Consider the following 15,393-nt stretch of genomic DNA (forward strand, 5'->3'; position numbering starts at 1 on the left):
TCCACCCTCTCTATGCCCCTCATGATCTTGAAGGTCTCTATCATATCTCCCCTGAGCCTCCTTTTTTCCAGAGAGAAGAGCCCCAGCCTATCCAACCTCTCGGCGTATGGGCAGTGTTCCAGCCCTTTTACCAGTTTCGTTGCTCTCCTTTGGACTCTCTCAAGTACCGCCATGTCCTTCTTGAGGTGTGGCGACCAATACTGAACGCAGTATTCCAGATGTGGACGCACCATCGCTCGATACAATGGCATGATGACTTCCCGCGTCCTGGTTGTTATGCCCCTCTTTATGATGCCCAGCATCCTGTTGGCTTTTTTCAAGGCTGCTGCGCACTGTGCAGATGGCTTCAGTGATGCATCCAACAGCACACCCAAGTCTCTCTCAAGTCTGCTGTCTCCCAACAATGCCCCCCCCCAATTTGTAGTTGAACAACGGGTTCTTTTTCCCTATATGCATGACCTTGCATTTTTCCACGTTAAAGCGCATTTGCCATTTGTTTGCCCAGTCTTCCAGCTTGTCCAGGTCCCTTTGCAGGTCCTCACACTCCTCCCTGGACCTAACTCTGCCGCACAGTTTGGTATCGTCTGCAAATTTTATAACCTCGCACTTTGCCTCCTTTTCCAGGTCATTGATAAATATGTTGAAGAGTAACGGCCCCAGCACCGATCCCTGTGGCACACCGCTTGTGACTCCCCGCCAGTCAGAATATTGGCCCTTCACTCCGACCCTCTGCAGTCTACCCGACAACCAGTGCTTGATCCATCTGTGCATATCCCCTCCCACCCCGTGGTTCCACAGCTTCCTAAGCAGCCTTTCATGTGGCACCTTGTCGAAAGCCTTTTGAAAATCGAGGTAAATGATGTCTATGGGTTCCCCATTGTCCACCCGACTGCTTATTCCCTCAAAGAAGTACAGAAGGTTCGTTAGGCACGACCTTCCCTTACAGAATCCGTGCTGGCTTGTTCTCAGTAGGCCATTCCTCTCGATGTGCTCGCAAATGCCGTCCTTGATCATAGCTTCCACCATCTTCCCTATAATTGAAATCAGGCTCACCGGCCTGTAGTTCCCGGGGTCACCCCTCGATCCCTTCTTGAAGATAGGTGTGACATTCGCCAATTTCCAGTCCTCTGGTACCTCACCAGTTTTCAAGGATAGGTTGCAAACATGCTGGATTGTGCCTGCTATTTCTTGTCTTAGTTCCTTCAGAACCCTTGGGTGGATCCCGTCCGAGCCCGGTGATTTACCGCATTTTAACCTGTCTATCTGTTTGAGGACATCCTCCTTACTTACCTCTATGTGCTCCAGTTTTTCGGCCTGTTCCCCACTCATGAGCTCCTCTGAGTCCGGTATATTAGATGTGTCTTCGCTCGTGAAAACCGACGAGAAGAACGTGTTCAACCTCTCAGCTACCTCTTTATCCTCCTTAATCACTCCCTTCCTATCCCCATCGTCCAACGGCCCCACCTCCTCTCTCGCTGGTCGCTTCCCCTTTACGTAACTGAAGAATGCCTTGAAATTTTTCGCCTCCCTGGCCAGCCCCTCTTCGTATTCCCCTTTCGCTTTTCTAACCTCTTGGTGGCATTCCTTTTGGCATTTCCTGTGCGCCTGGTGATTTTCCTCCGTTGGGTCCTTTTTCCATCTCCGGAAGGATACTTTTTTGTCATTTATTGCCCTCTTTACTTCAGTTGACATCCAAACCGGGTCCTTTGATCGCTTGTTCTTGCAGCCTTTCCTGAAACTGGGGACGTACATTCTTTGTGCTTCCTGCAGGGTGTCCCTGAATAGGGTCCAGGCGCTTCCCACAGTCTCCATCCTAAAGATGTTTCTGAGCTTTCTCCCCACCATTTCCCTCATAGCAACATAGTTCCCTTTCTTGAAGTTGAGCGCAGTTGTTGCGGTCCTCCTTACTATGGGTGTCCCCCTTTCTAATGTGAATCTGATCGCGTTGTGATCACTATTGCCTAGTGGTCCTCCCACTTCTACCCCTCTTGCAGGCCCCCCTAATCCGTTTAAGATGAGGTCAAGAGTAGCACCCCCTAGCGTCGGTTCTTTGACTAGTTGCTCCATGAAGCAGTCCCTCACAGCTTCTACAAATCCTGTTTCCCTAGTGCAGTTGGAGTGACCCGTACTCCAGTCTATTCCCGGGTAGTTGAAGTCCCCCATCACTGTTACACTTCCAGTCCTGCATTCCTGTCTCAATTCCGCTTCCAAGTCGTGTCCGACTCCTTCTGGCGTACCAGGTGGGCGATAGTACAGCCCCAGTTTTATGCCTGCACCCTTGTTTCCCGGCAATTTGACCCATAGCGATTCCAGCCCCTCTGCCTTCGTTGCCATATCCATCCCGACCGAGTGGATAGAGTCCTTTATATATAGTGCTATGCCTCCCCCCTTCTTGTGGGTCCTGTCCCTCCTGTAGAGCTTGTACCCCGGCAGCGCCACATCCCATTGATTTTCCTCTGTCCACCAGGTTTCTGCAATTCCAATTATATCTAGGTCCTCCCCCTTGGCCACGACTTCTAGTTCACCCATCTTGGCCATGAGGCTTCTTGCATTTGCGTATAAGCACCGCAGGTCCTGTAGGTCCCGTCATTTTTCCTCCACCTCTGCATTTACCTGGGCCGCCTGCCCTTGGATTTCGGGCAGTTCTCCCGTTCCCTGTGCTTCTGCTTTGCCCTCAGCCTTTACCCTCTTAGCTTTCAGCTTCCCCACATTCCCGCCACCCCACTTCCCCGCTTTTCCTCTGGGTTATTTTCCCCTCCTGGGCTATCATCCCTTGAGCCTCTGTTTGATCCCCCTCGCCTTGTGGTACCTCTATATTGCCCTCAGCTTTCGCCCTCGTGCCACCCAGTCCCCCTGTGTCTCCATGCCCCTTAGTCTTCTCCCAGCAAGCTCCCTTTACCTGATGTTTCCCTCGCTGTCTGATCATAAGATCCTCCGGTCCCTCTGCTTCCTCCCTGCAGTCAGCCCGTTCAACATCTGTTCTGGATACTGTTGTCCGAAGCGTCAACATCAGATCAGCTGTCGGCTTTCCCCCTCTCCTCAGTTTAAAGCCCTCTCGATCTCCTTCCTCACATTGGCTGCCAGTAGTCTAGTTCCCGCTGTGCTCAGGTGCAGGCCGTCCCGCCGGTAGAGCTTGCTCTTTCCCCAGAAGGACGTCCAGTTCCTCACAAAGTGAATAAAGAAGGCTAGTGGTGCAGACTTGATGCTGGGGAGGGAGGGGGGCTGAGAAGAGTGGTGGAGATGAAGTAGAAAGAAGGGGTTCCCTGAACTTTATGAATGCTATTAAGGAGTCCACACAAACAAAGCTTTTGGGGACCTCTGCCCTAAATAATTTTATGGATGCTTCAGCTATTTGATTAAAGGCTCTTCAATATATCTCTCATATCAGATTATTTCACTAAGTATAATTGATGAATTTGTTCTAGTTCGAAAAAAAAAAAAGAAGTTTCTCTCAGTAACACTAATTTCTGTTAGGCATACAAGCCCCGACATAGGGGGTTAAGTTCCCCTAATCACGAGCTATTGCAGAAGGAATCATATACATTTTTTTCAGCTCTACCTCCTTCCTCAGTGGGGGGCTATATTGCCTCTCTTCAGTTTTTTTCCTTTTGCAAGTGAGCTGGAAGGTGTCTTTCTGATCTGCTATGAGAAGTTTTATTACTTTTGGATATTTTGAGGCTTGCGGTACTCAAGTTCCCAGTGGCCCTGGGACAGCTCTGCTTGGGAGAGGACACAGACCTTCTGATGATCTGTATGCTGATGGCAGGGCAACTGAAAAGGAACCTGTCTAGCCAGGCAGCACTAACAGTTAAAGAGCTTGGGGAACATTCCTTTGGGAGCAAGACTCGCCTCTGATTTATCAGGCACTTGAGTACAGGCTGTTTGGCCCCACGGTGGTCTGGGAGGGAGGGCTGCATTTTCCTCCCCCAGTTGTGGCATGCAGATCTGTGGGGGTCTGATGTCTCAGTACAGCATCAGCCGGACTGGCAGCCCAAAGATTGAAGGGTCCTGGGCTGAGGATTTACTTGTTTGAGGCAAGAGTCTTCTCTACTATCCAGCTGCAGTACAACACACCACAGTGAGTAATGCCGTTATAGCTTATGGGAAAAATAGGGGGGGTGGGTTTCTCCAAAAGACAGTTTTGGTGGTTGCTGGGCTAGATATAGGGTTCACCCCAAAATCATATACACTGGAATGAGAAAGAAACAATCAATTTCTAATCCAATACCTTTTTCAGACTGTTTTAAATTCTTGAAATAGACACAAATTCATTGGAGAACATCTTCCTGCTCTTTTAAAGCACTTAGAACTATGCTAAGGGGAGAGCCTCAGATCCCCGTGCGTTGCTAGATTTTACAACAGCATTGGAAAGGGAATGAATCCTCACCGGCTCTTGGTCCCCCTCCTGTCCCGCTAAACACAACTTGCTTCTTCAATTTAACATAATAATTTTGAAATGTTGAGAAAAATAAAGCTACTTAGCTGCAGGGCAGGGTTCATGCATGGTTGGTTAAAGAATGCCACTGCATCCCCACCAGTCCTCGCCAACGTCCAGCTAGCTGCCGTTTCACCCCCAAGCTGCATCAGGGCTCCAGACCAATGTTATGGCGTGCTGTCTTACTCGCTCACTATGATAGATATAGGACTAGGTGCTATGAGCTAGATATAGGATTCCCCTCCTCCAAAAACCCCTTCCCTGAATTTTTTGTAACTTACTGTAGCTTTCCTGATCCATTTTTTGGCGCTAGAACACTGCCACAGCGGCCATCTTGAATTTCCTGATTTTGGTTAAAAGCTGCTATCTGCCTCAAAACACCTTAATTTTACTTGAAATCAATAGTTAAGGACTCCTCAGACCTTTCTACTGTATCGTGCCAAGTTTGTGCTGGATGGTCAGCAAAGAAGCGTCCTTGTGCAGCTGAGAGGGAGCAGAGACTTCTGGTACCTCTAGGGCTAGGGAATTGCAGGGAGATCATTTGTCAGGTAGGAAATCCTTCCCAGTGCCCTTGGAGAGTGATTTGGCGAAATGCAAGAGCGTAGGCATTAAAGAGCCCAAGAGATGACAAGGTGAGTCCCTGATGGGATCCTCTGGGCTTCCTACGCAAGGATTTACCCCTGATTTTGTGAGTCTCTTGTGGAAAACTTATTTAAGTTGTCAGGGTCCGTCTGCACCGGTGGAATACACACTTGGTCTCCCAAATATGCCTCTCCCAGAGAAGGTTTCCAATCTGGGACCAGATGACTAGACAGAGAAGGACTGGGGAGAAAAGAAGTCAGAGTCCCTGCCTTTACTGCCCCATGGTTTATTCAGCCTAAAGTGGATTCCTTGATAGCACAGGTTACGAAGCATACTTCCCTGCCTAGTCAGCGAGGTACCATTCTAATCTAATCTAATCTAAACCTTAAGTTTATATACCACATCATCTCCATGAATATGGAGCTCGACACGGTTTACAAGAACTTAAATAGTAGGTAGAGAAGAAGAAAAAGGATTACATAAACTTACGTGTAGAAGGGAGGTGAAAAGGGGGGGAGGATAGAGTTACAATTTGATGAAAAGCCAGGTTTTCAGTTGTTTGCGGAATAATTGAAGGGAGTCCAGGTTCCGCAACGGGTTGGTGAGGTCGTTCCAAAGATCTGTGATTTTGGAGAGGAGGGATTTTCCCAGTTTGCCTGCATAGTGGATGCCGCGTAGAGAGGGGAAGGCTAGTTTATACCTTTGGGCAGTTCTGGAGGAGTCGGGACTGGAGGAGTTGAAGGATAGTGGAGGGAGGATGCCGTGAATGATCTTAAAAGCCAGGCAGGAATATTTGAAATGGATTCTGGAGATTATTGGGAGCCAGTGAAGTTTGGCAAGGAGTGGGGAGGCATGGTCAGATTTGCGTTTTGAGAAGATCAGTTTGGCTGCAGTATTCTGGATTAGTTGGAGTCTTAGAATACTTTTTTTGATAGATTTAAGTAGATGGTGTTGTAGTAATCTAGTTTGGAGAGGATGATGGATTGGACAAGGATGGCAAAGTGTTGTTGGCTGAAGTAGGATCTAACTTTCCTCAGCATGTGGAGGCTGAAAAAGCATGATTTTGCCAAGGAATTGAGGTGGTCATTTAGGGAGAGAGAGGAATCGATAATGATGCCAAGGACCTTGGATGAGAATTGTAGTGTATCGCTTGTGGGTAGTGCGAAAAGGGTGGGCAGGTGTTCGAGTTTTGGGCCGAGCCAGAGTAATTTTGTTTTTGATTCGTTTAGTTTCATCTGCACCGAGAAGGACCAGGCACGGAGTCTCTTTATGCAAGCTGTAATGTTTTCATGGAGGTTGTTGAGGTTCTGGTCAGTCTCAAGGAGGATAAGGCTGTAATCTGCTTAAGTGTAGATTGTTTCAAGGGGGGATAGTTGAAGGAGTTCCAGGGAGGACATGTAGATGTTAAAGAGAATAGGGAAAAGGGGTGATCCTTGAGGGACACCGCAAGATGGAGTCCAAGGAGTGGACATGGTGCCATTTGTGTTGACGGTGTAGGAGCGAGAGCGTAGGAAGTTTGAGAACCACATTAGGACGGTGGAGTTAATTTCAATCTCGGAAAGTTGGTAAAGTAGTATGTCGTGGTGGACGACATCAAAAGCAGAAGAAAGATCGAATTGTAATAGGACAGCGAATTTGTTGCGTGAATGTAGTTGTTGTACCTTTGAAATTAGGGGAGACTAGGAGGGATTCGGTGCTGAAGCTGGGTCTGAAGCCATGTTGGTAGGAGTGAAGAATGGAGAATCTCTCGAGATAGGAAGAGAGCTGGGTAGCAACTATGGTTTCTAGGAGTTTGGTAAGTAGAGGGATATTTGCTATGGGACGGTAGTTTGATGGTAGGGAGGGGTCGAGATCGGCTTTTTTCAGGATAGGTGACAAGGCAATGTGACCCATTTTTGTGGAGAACAGGCCAGATTGTAGAGCAGAGTTAATAAGTCTCGTAAGGGAAGAGATGGCCTGTGCAGGAATGTTTTCATAAAGGTGGGAGGGGAAAGGATCTAAGATGCATTTGCAGGATTTCAGTCTGAGACAGAGTTTAGAGATCAGGGGTTCGGTTATGGGTTCAAATGTCGTCCAGGATCTATCCGCTGGGATAGGGTTTGAGTCATTGGGAGGAAGAGAGTTGTAAGAGACTACTGGGGGGAAAGAGCTCCTTATGGTGGAAATCTTTTCATTGAAAAATTAGGCTAAGTCGTTTGCGGATGGAGGGGAGAGGGGAAAGGTGGAGTCGTTTTTTGAGGTTAAGTTTCGCCAGATGTTGAACAGAGTACTATTTTGATTTTTTGATTTGGCGATTTTATCTCCGTAGAAATTCTTTCTTGCTTTTTTTAGTACTGTGTTATAGTACTTGATGTTGTCTCGCCAGGATTGTCTGTCTGAGGGTTTTTTTTATTTTTTCCATTTCCGTTCCAGGGCTCAACATTTCTGTTTTAGTTCCCTGTGGTATGGAAGGTACCAGGGGGCTTTGTGGGAGTAGGAGGTAGATTTTGTGGCTAAAGGGGCCAGAGCGAGGTAGGTAGTCCCGGAAAGGGTAACCCAATTATGCCAGTTGGATTCTGGGTCTGCGTGTTTAGGAGAAGGGGGAAATTGATTAAGAAATTGGGTCCAGAACAGTTCACTCGTGATTTTTTTACGGTAGGTGATAGATTTTGTGGGCCGGGGTGGAGTACCTAGGTGAGACATGAAGATAGGGAGGCAGAAAGAGCCTAGAAGGTGGTCAGGATAAATGTTGCAGGATACATGTTGTCCTTAAAAGACAGTTCGAGGTGACAGCAGTAATGGCCTCGTTTGTGGCACACACTTGTCATACCAGATTGCATTGGACTCCCTCAGCGGATGGCGATGTTTACCCCCAGCTGGTGATGGTAGGAGCTGACTATGTAGCAGATGCTCTTTATGATATAATTAAAGTCATGAGCAAGGTTTCTGCTTATGCTATGTCCACTCATAGAATGTTCTAGATAAGGCAATGGGCGGGAGTTTTGGCTTCTAAAGCAACACTAAGCAGGTTTTCTTTTAAGGGATTAGATGATTTTATGGCCAGTGTTGGCAGATTACCACCCTAAAGTTTTGTCTAAAAGCAGACTACAAGCCCCTAGAAGATCAGGTTGAGCTAATTTTCGAGGCTTTCAGTGATTTTTGTCAGTATTCAGAAAGAACCCGTATTCAAAGATCATATCAAGTATCTAGACCAGGGTTGTCCATCCTGTGGCCCCATGAAGTATTTTGTGCGGCTCCGGTTGAGGGTGATGCAGTGTTTTCCTCTGCTGCCCCCGGGTGTTTACCATCTTGCCGGCTCCCTCCTCTGTCTTGCTGCAGCATTTGCGTGTTTGTGCGGCCCCAGAAACATTTTTTTCAGCCAATGCGGCCCAGGGAAGCCAAAAAGTTGGACACCCCTGTTCTAGACAGAGCTATAGAAGCTTTAGGCAACCTCAATCCTCAAGTTCTCGCACCACAGCAGCCTCTAAGAAGTCTCAATAATGCCAAGTCAGTAGCCATACCTCCACAGATAGGTGGCACGTTGTTGGCTAATTGAGAGGCTTGGGAGCTGATTTGCTCAGACCACTGGGTGCTGGACCTCATTCGAGAAGGTTATAAGCTTGAAATGTGTCACCTGTCACGGATCTATTTGTAGACTCTAAAGGTAGCTGGCCAGCCGGCTGGCCATAGAAAGTGATCAAATTCCAGGCAACAGTGTCAGGGCTTTTAGACATTCCCATGCCTCCCAAAGAATCAGATTTGGGCAGATATTCTATATACTTCATTGTGCCCAAGAAAGATTCAGACAACTGGAGACCAGTTCTGGATCAGAAGTTCATCAATGAAGCACTAAAAGTGCTGCGGTTCCGCATAGAGATCGATCATTGTGGTGGTGGTTCCAGGGGAATTTTTAGCCTCCCTGGATGTAATAGAGGCCTAGGCATATTCCCAGAGCGTATCTAAGGTTCCATGTTCTGGGGAGACATTTCCAGTTCTTCATGTTCCCCTATGATCTGGCAACAGCACCACACACATTCACCAAGGTGATGGTGGTGGTAGTGACGCAAGGCTGGAATTCAGGTGCATCCATATTTGGATGATTGGTTGTTCAGAGCACCATCCAAGTTGGAGGGAGAAAAGGTAGTTGCAGAAGTGGTCCAACTGCTGCGGAATCTGGGTTGGATAGTCAAGTTCTGGAAAAGCCACTTAGTATCATCCCAATCCCTAGAGTATTTGGGAATTTGTTTTCTTCCCAAGCCACGCAAACAAAAGATCTGGAGACAAATTTCAGACCTCACGATGCCAGTGCCTTCGGCATGGCACTATCTCCAGGTATTATAGTCCATGGCGGCAACCATAGAAGTGGTTTCTTGGGCGAAGGCTCACATGCGTCCACTCAGGAAACCCTGTTGTCTCGCTGGTCTCCGCAGACAGATCCCCAGATGCATCTGGCCTGGGCAGAGAAAGCATGGCACATCTTGCATTGGTGGCTTCGGTGAGAGTCTCTGTCAAGTGGCATGCCCCTCCGGATAGTATTGTGGGTGATAACTGACCACAGATGCCAGTCTTTACTTCTGGGGGACTCATTGCAGTGGCCATTCAATTCAAGGCCAATGGACTCCCTCTCAAAGAAAATGTTCAGTAAATAGACTGGAGCTGAGAGCCACACAGTTGGCATTACAGACACTGGGGGAAATCCCTGTACGGCAAAGCCATCAAAATGTTTTCAGACAATCCCACAGTGGTGGCATATGTTAACTAGCAGGAAGGCACCAGAAGTGCTCCATTAAGCCTGGAGGCCCAGCTGTTCCATTGGGCAGAGATCCATCTCCTAGCGATCTCTGTGACTCGTGTAGCAAGAGTGGAGAATGTACACATCTACTATCTCAGCTGGCAGTCTTTGGACCTGAGGGAGTAGTTGTTGTCCCGGGCAGCCTTTCAATGCATTATGCAGTCGATCTGATGGTTTTGGCAGTGAACAAGAAAGTAAATTGTTTCTTCAGCCAAAGATCCAAGGCCGGAAGTAACAGACTGGATGCTTTAGTACAACTATGGCCAGTGAAAGCTGCTGTACGTGTTTCCCACATGGCCTATGATAGACCAGAATAGTTCTCCACCTGGGCTTGGTAATTCGGGTAGCGACATCCTTGGTATGTGATTCTATTGTGTCTGCAGAGAGACAGAGTTCTCAAACTACCGGCACATCTAGAGTTACTGTCACAGTGCCCGACACCCATGAAAAATTGGCAACACTTTATTCTTATGGCTTGGCTCTTAAGTGCACTGCTTTAGCCTGGAAAGGGTATTTGGAGGTGGTTATTGCTACTCTCTTTAGAACTAAGAAGCCGGCGATAGTCACAGCATATGTTAAGGCCTGGAAGATGCTTTAACTTTGGTGTGCTAAGGACAATGTGGAACCCTGCAGGGCTCCAATTTCGGTAGTCCCATCGTTTCTACAGGCTGGACTCAAAAAGAGTCTAGCAGTTGGATCTCTCAAGGTATAGGTAGCTGGCCTGTCATGTTTCAGAACCAAATTAGTAAAGGGTTCTCTTGCTTCTCATTCAGATATAGCCAAATTCTTGAAGAGGACACTCAGGCTGCATCCTCTGGTAAGACAACCTTTTCTATCATGGAACCTTAACATTGTGTTGCAGGGTCTCAGTAAAGATCTGTATGAACCTTTACAAGACGCATCTCTGCTGGATCAAGACAGTCTTCCTAGTGGCTATCGCCTTGGCAAGGCAAGTCTTGGAGTTGCAGGCACTTTCATGCTGAGAGCCATTCCTTAAGGTTACAGAAGCTGGGGTCTCTCTGCGCACAGTTCCTTCCTTTTCGCTGAAGCTAGTTTTGGCTTTTCACATCAATCAAGAGGTCAGACTGCCTGCATTTCAGCCCACAGGTTCAAAGAAAGAGTACAAACAGTTGAAGTTACTATATGTGGGGAGAGTTCTCCTTCGCTATCTCGAAGTGACAAATGACTTTCGGCTCTCCAACCATCTTTTTGTCCTAACTAGTAAGACCAGGCTGGGCAAGCCAGTATCTAATGCATCTTTTTCCAGATGGATTTGCAACATAATGTCAACATACATTGGCTATGGTAAACAGCCACTAATATCTTTGAGAGCTCATTCCACAAGAAGTGTAGCTTCATGGGTGGAGGCCTGGGCGATCCAGCCAGAAGAGATTTGCAGAGCAGCTACATGGTCCAAGCTTCATACCTTTACAAAGTTTTATACAGTGGACATAGCAGCACCAAAGGATGCCACATTTGGATCCTCAGTTTTAGGTGCAGGCTCATGTGTCCCACCCTAGATTCCAGGGACTGCTTTGATATGACCCACTTGTCAAGACTCGTATGCTAAGTGTAACAAAGGGAAGATTAGGTTCTTACCTCGATAATCTTCTTTCTGTTAACATGGCATACGAGTCCCGATGCCCCGCCCTGTCAGTGTAATTATTCACCTGCTTAATAGCTCAGACAAGTATGTCTGTCCAGAATTAAGATCTTCTCCTGCCAGTTAGGTGTTATGAATAAAATGCCATGGTATCATTACAAATGCATTTGAGAGTATAAAAGCTCCATGAATGTTAGTGCTGGTTGTACTCAGGTGGATTGGTTATTCCACTTGTTTTATATGATTTGTTTTGATTAACGTTATTCATTGTACTTGTTACAGAGCAGAACAGAAGTGTCTTGTCGGGGAAGTTCCCCATACCTCTCCTTCTTATATTTCCTATTGTAGTGGTTATCACTTGCTTTGGTACAAACTGAAGAGAGACAGTACAGCCCATTGAGGAAGAAGGCGGAGCTGAAGAAAAAGTATGATTCCTTTCTGCAACAGCTTGCAATTGGGGCAACTTAACTTACTTGTCAAGACTCATATGCCATGTTAACAGAAAGAAGATTATCAAGGTAATCTAACCTTCCCATTTTTTTGGATTTTGCTCACACCTTTTCAATAGAAGTTGAAACATGTTTCATTCAGATATAGTACCAAGTTTCCTTGTCCCTGGAGGGCTTGCAGTCAGTCTGTGTGAGGCAATGGGAGATTAAGTGACTTTCCCAAGCCCAAAAGGAGTGATCTGTAAAAAATGGGGAATTATTTTGTTTGAGTTTTGTAATTCTGTAGGAATTCCTTAGGAGCACCTATGAGTATTTAGTTATTGTTATTATACCTGTATAGTGTATTCTCAGCAACTGTTGAACAATTGTCCAGGTAAAATGTAATCTTAGTGGATAAATGAACATATAAGCTGGATTGCTTTGGTATGATGTGAAATGTGTTTGTTCTTTTCTAGGAGGAAGAAATTCTTATAACTGGCTAACTGGAAATAGCATTGACACATTGGCGGAGTATGTTGTCCCATCATCTTCAGAATCTTTGTCGTCATCCTTGCTGTTTGCTAGCAAGAAAAATGAGAAATCACGAAGAACTGCTTTGAAACCATTAGGACCCAATTTTGGGAAGAAGAGATTGGGCTTACCTGGAGATGAAGTGGACAGCAAAGCTAAAGGTATAAAAATATCTGTGAAGATTGCTTTAAGAATATGACCAGCTACATGGATAGCAGAACTTAAGATTACTCCACATGGAGGGCAGTTCTTTATCTGGGCATCTGATAGGTGTCTACTTTATAAGAAATTAGCCTAACAACTGAGATGTGTACCTATAAATTAGGCACAAGCACATGCCAGCTATAGGAGTACCTAAATGTTGGAAATAATTCTGTAAATTACACTGATAAATTTTACATGCATGTAAGGCCTGCCTGTGTGTGTTCCCACCTGTAAATATGCATAATCATGATCAAGACCTAGGAGACATACCCAAGTAAGGAATGCAGAGAGGGGTCTTAAGCAACCTAGGCCAGGGGTAGGCAATTCCAGTCCTCGAGAGCCGGAGCCAGATCAGGTTTTCAGGATATCCACAATAAATATGCATTAGATAGATTTGCATCTCCAGGAGACAGTGCATGCAAATCCATCTCATACATATTCATTGTGGATATCCTGAAAACCTGACCTGGCTCCAGCTCTCAAGGACTGGAATTGCCTACCCCTGACCTAGGCCAATCAGAGCCTTAGGCCTCTCCCCGGAGCATCCTAGGATGCACCAGGAAGGGGAAGCCCTGCCAGCCTTTGTGGAGTAAGTGTCCCTCCAGCTGAACTTCCTAAATAGAGGGAGGGAGTGGGCATCCTTCCCATTGTGGAGGAGGGTAGTTGTGGGATTGTTTGAGCTCGGCGGGAGTCTGGAGGTTATGCATCTCTCCTGCCGCAATCTTCAAATATATATATTTTTTAATATACAGGTATATTCTGCGCATGTGCTGATTGCTTCCACCAGTGATTAATCTAAAGTATATTTAGTGAACCTACGTGAACATCTGCGAACCTCATTTGCATGTGGGATCTTTTGAGAATGACTCGCTTTTTTCAAATTGTTACAATAGCGACCTTAGTAGCAGCCCGTCGGATTTTACCGTAAAGTTTTGAGAATCTTCTCATTTTGGTTTTGTTATTGCTTACTCCTTAATTGGGTTAATTTTTTTTATTGATACTTTATTCTTTTTGGCATTTGATAAATATTTATAGACTGAAGCTATACCCCAGCCACATCCATTTTAGCCTCCCCAAATCACTGACTGCTAAACCCATAAGAGATTATTACTTTCCAGTCCCAGGAACTGCAAGCAAGCACATAGTGACAACATTTTAACAAGGACTTCTCAACAAGCCTTTCAGCTGTAACCAGAAAGAAAAATAATTTTGAGCCAGTTTCAGCACTGTAACTGAAACTGAAATTCAATTGGCCTCTAGATTTTATTGACTGTCTTTCTAAACACTAGCTTAAGACTAGTTAAGTTTCAGGGACAGATATAGTACATTTCTTCAGAAGGCTTATGATCCGATAAATATCTCCCTTCTTCCTCCTTTCCTCTAAAGTATACATATTGAGATCTTTAAGTCTGTCCCTATATGCCTTATGATGAAGACCACTCACCATTTTAGTAGCCTTCCTCTGGACCAACTATATCCTTTTTATATCTTTTTGAAGGTGCGATCTCCAGCATTGTACATAATATTCTAAATGAGTCTTATACATAGGCATTAATACATCTTTTTTCCTACTGGCCATACCTCTTTCTATGTACCCTAGCATCCTTCTAGCTTTTGACATCACCTTTTCAACCTGTTTGGCCACCTTAAGATCATACAATCACACCCAAGTCCCGCTCTTCTGTCATGCACATAAGTTCTTCACCCACTAAACTGTACCGTTCTTTCGGGTTTTTGCAACCCAAATTCATGACCTTGCATCTGCAAAGAGGCAAATCTTACCTGACAGTCAGTCCTTCAGCAATATTGCTTATAAAATGTTAAAAAAAAGGCCCAAGAACAGAACTTTGAGGCACACCACTGGTTAACATCCCTTTCCTCAGAGCGATGTCCATTGACCATTACCCTCTGTTGCTTTCCACCCTCTGTTGCTTTCCACTCAACCAGTTCTTGACCCAGCCCGTCACTTTGGGGCCTATCCCAAGGGCACTCAGTTTATTTAGACGTGTATATGGAACACTGTCAAAGTCTGCTAAAATATAAATACACCAAATCTAGTGCACTCCTTCTACCCAATTCTCTGATCACCCAGTCAAAGAAATTGATCAGATTTGTCTGAATCCACCAGATTCCAGAAACTTCACCATTCTATGTTTTAAAAGCGTTTCTATTAATTTGCTTACCACAGAAGTCAGACTTATTGGCCTGTAGTTCCCTACTTCTTCCTTACTTCTACTTTTGTATAGAGGGACCACATCTGCCCTTCTCCAGTCCTCCGGTACCACTCCCGACTCTAGAGAAACATTGAAAAGATCAGTTAGTGGGCCACCAGAAGTTCCCTAAGTTCCTTTAGCACCCTCAGATGTACACCATCTAACCTTATTTCTTTGTATACCTTTAATTTTGCTAGCACCTTATGAATTGAGCCCTCTGAAAATCAATCAGGATCCTCCATCCCTATTCACATTTGTCTTCTGTGGTCCCACTCCTGGTGCTTCAGCCATGAACACAAAACAGAAATATTTGTTAAGCAATTCAGCCTTTTCTTTATCAGCTTCTACATATTTCTCCCCTTCACTTTTGCACTTTAAATACCTATGTAATGTAAATGTACCTGAGTCGAGTCTCTTTCATTTAAAAGGAAACTCTGCAATGAGAGGGCATAGGATGAAGTTAAGAGGTGATAGGCTCCGGAGTAATCTAAGGAAATACTTTTTTACAGAAAGGGTGGTAGATGCATGGAACAGTCTCCCAGAAGAGGTGGTGGAGACAGAGACTGTGTCTGAATTCAAAAGGGCCTGGGATAGGTATGTGGGATCTCCCAGAGAGAGAAAGAGAT

The 15,393-nt window shown here is 45.7% G+C and overlaps 1 protein-coding gene across 3 annotated transcripts in view; it reads left to right on the forward strand.

The window, feature by feature from the left end:
* PRKDC (protein kinase, DNA-activated, catalytic subunit) overlaps window positions 1-15,393 on the forward strand; it is a 524,414-nt gene that overhangs the window by 359,047 nt on the left and 149,974 nt on the right. For all 3 annotated transcript variants that reach the window (XM_033933710.1, XM_033933711.1, XM_033933712.1), the window contains one exon: window positions 12,296-12,511. In XM_033933710.1, the coding sequence (XP_033789601.1) occupies window positions 12,296-12,511 (216 nt within the window). The remainder of the gene's footprint in view (window positions 1-12,295; window positions 12,512-15,393) is intronic.

This window comes from Geotrypetes seraphini, chromosome 2, assembly GCF_902459505.1.
Source record: "Geotrypetes seraphini chromosome 2, aGeoSer1.1, whole genome shotgun sequence".
Classification (NCBI taxonomy): domain Eukaryota; kingdom Metazoa; phylum Chordata; class Amphibia; order Gymnophiona; family Dermophiidae; genus Geotrypetes; species Geotrypetes seraphini.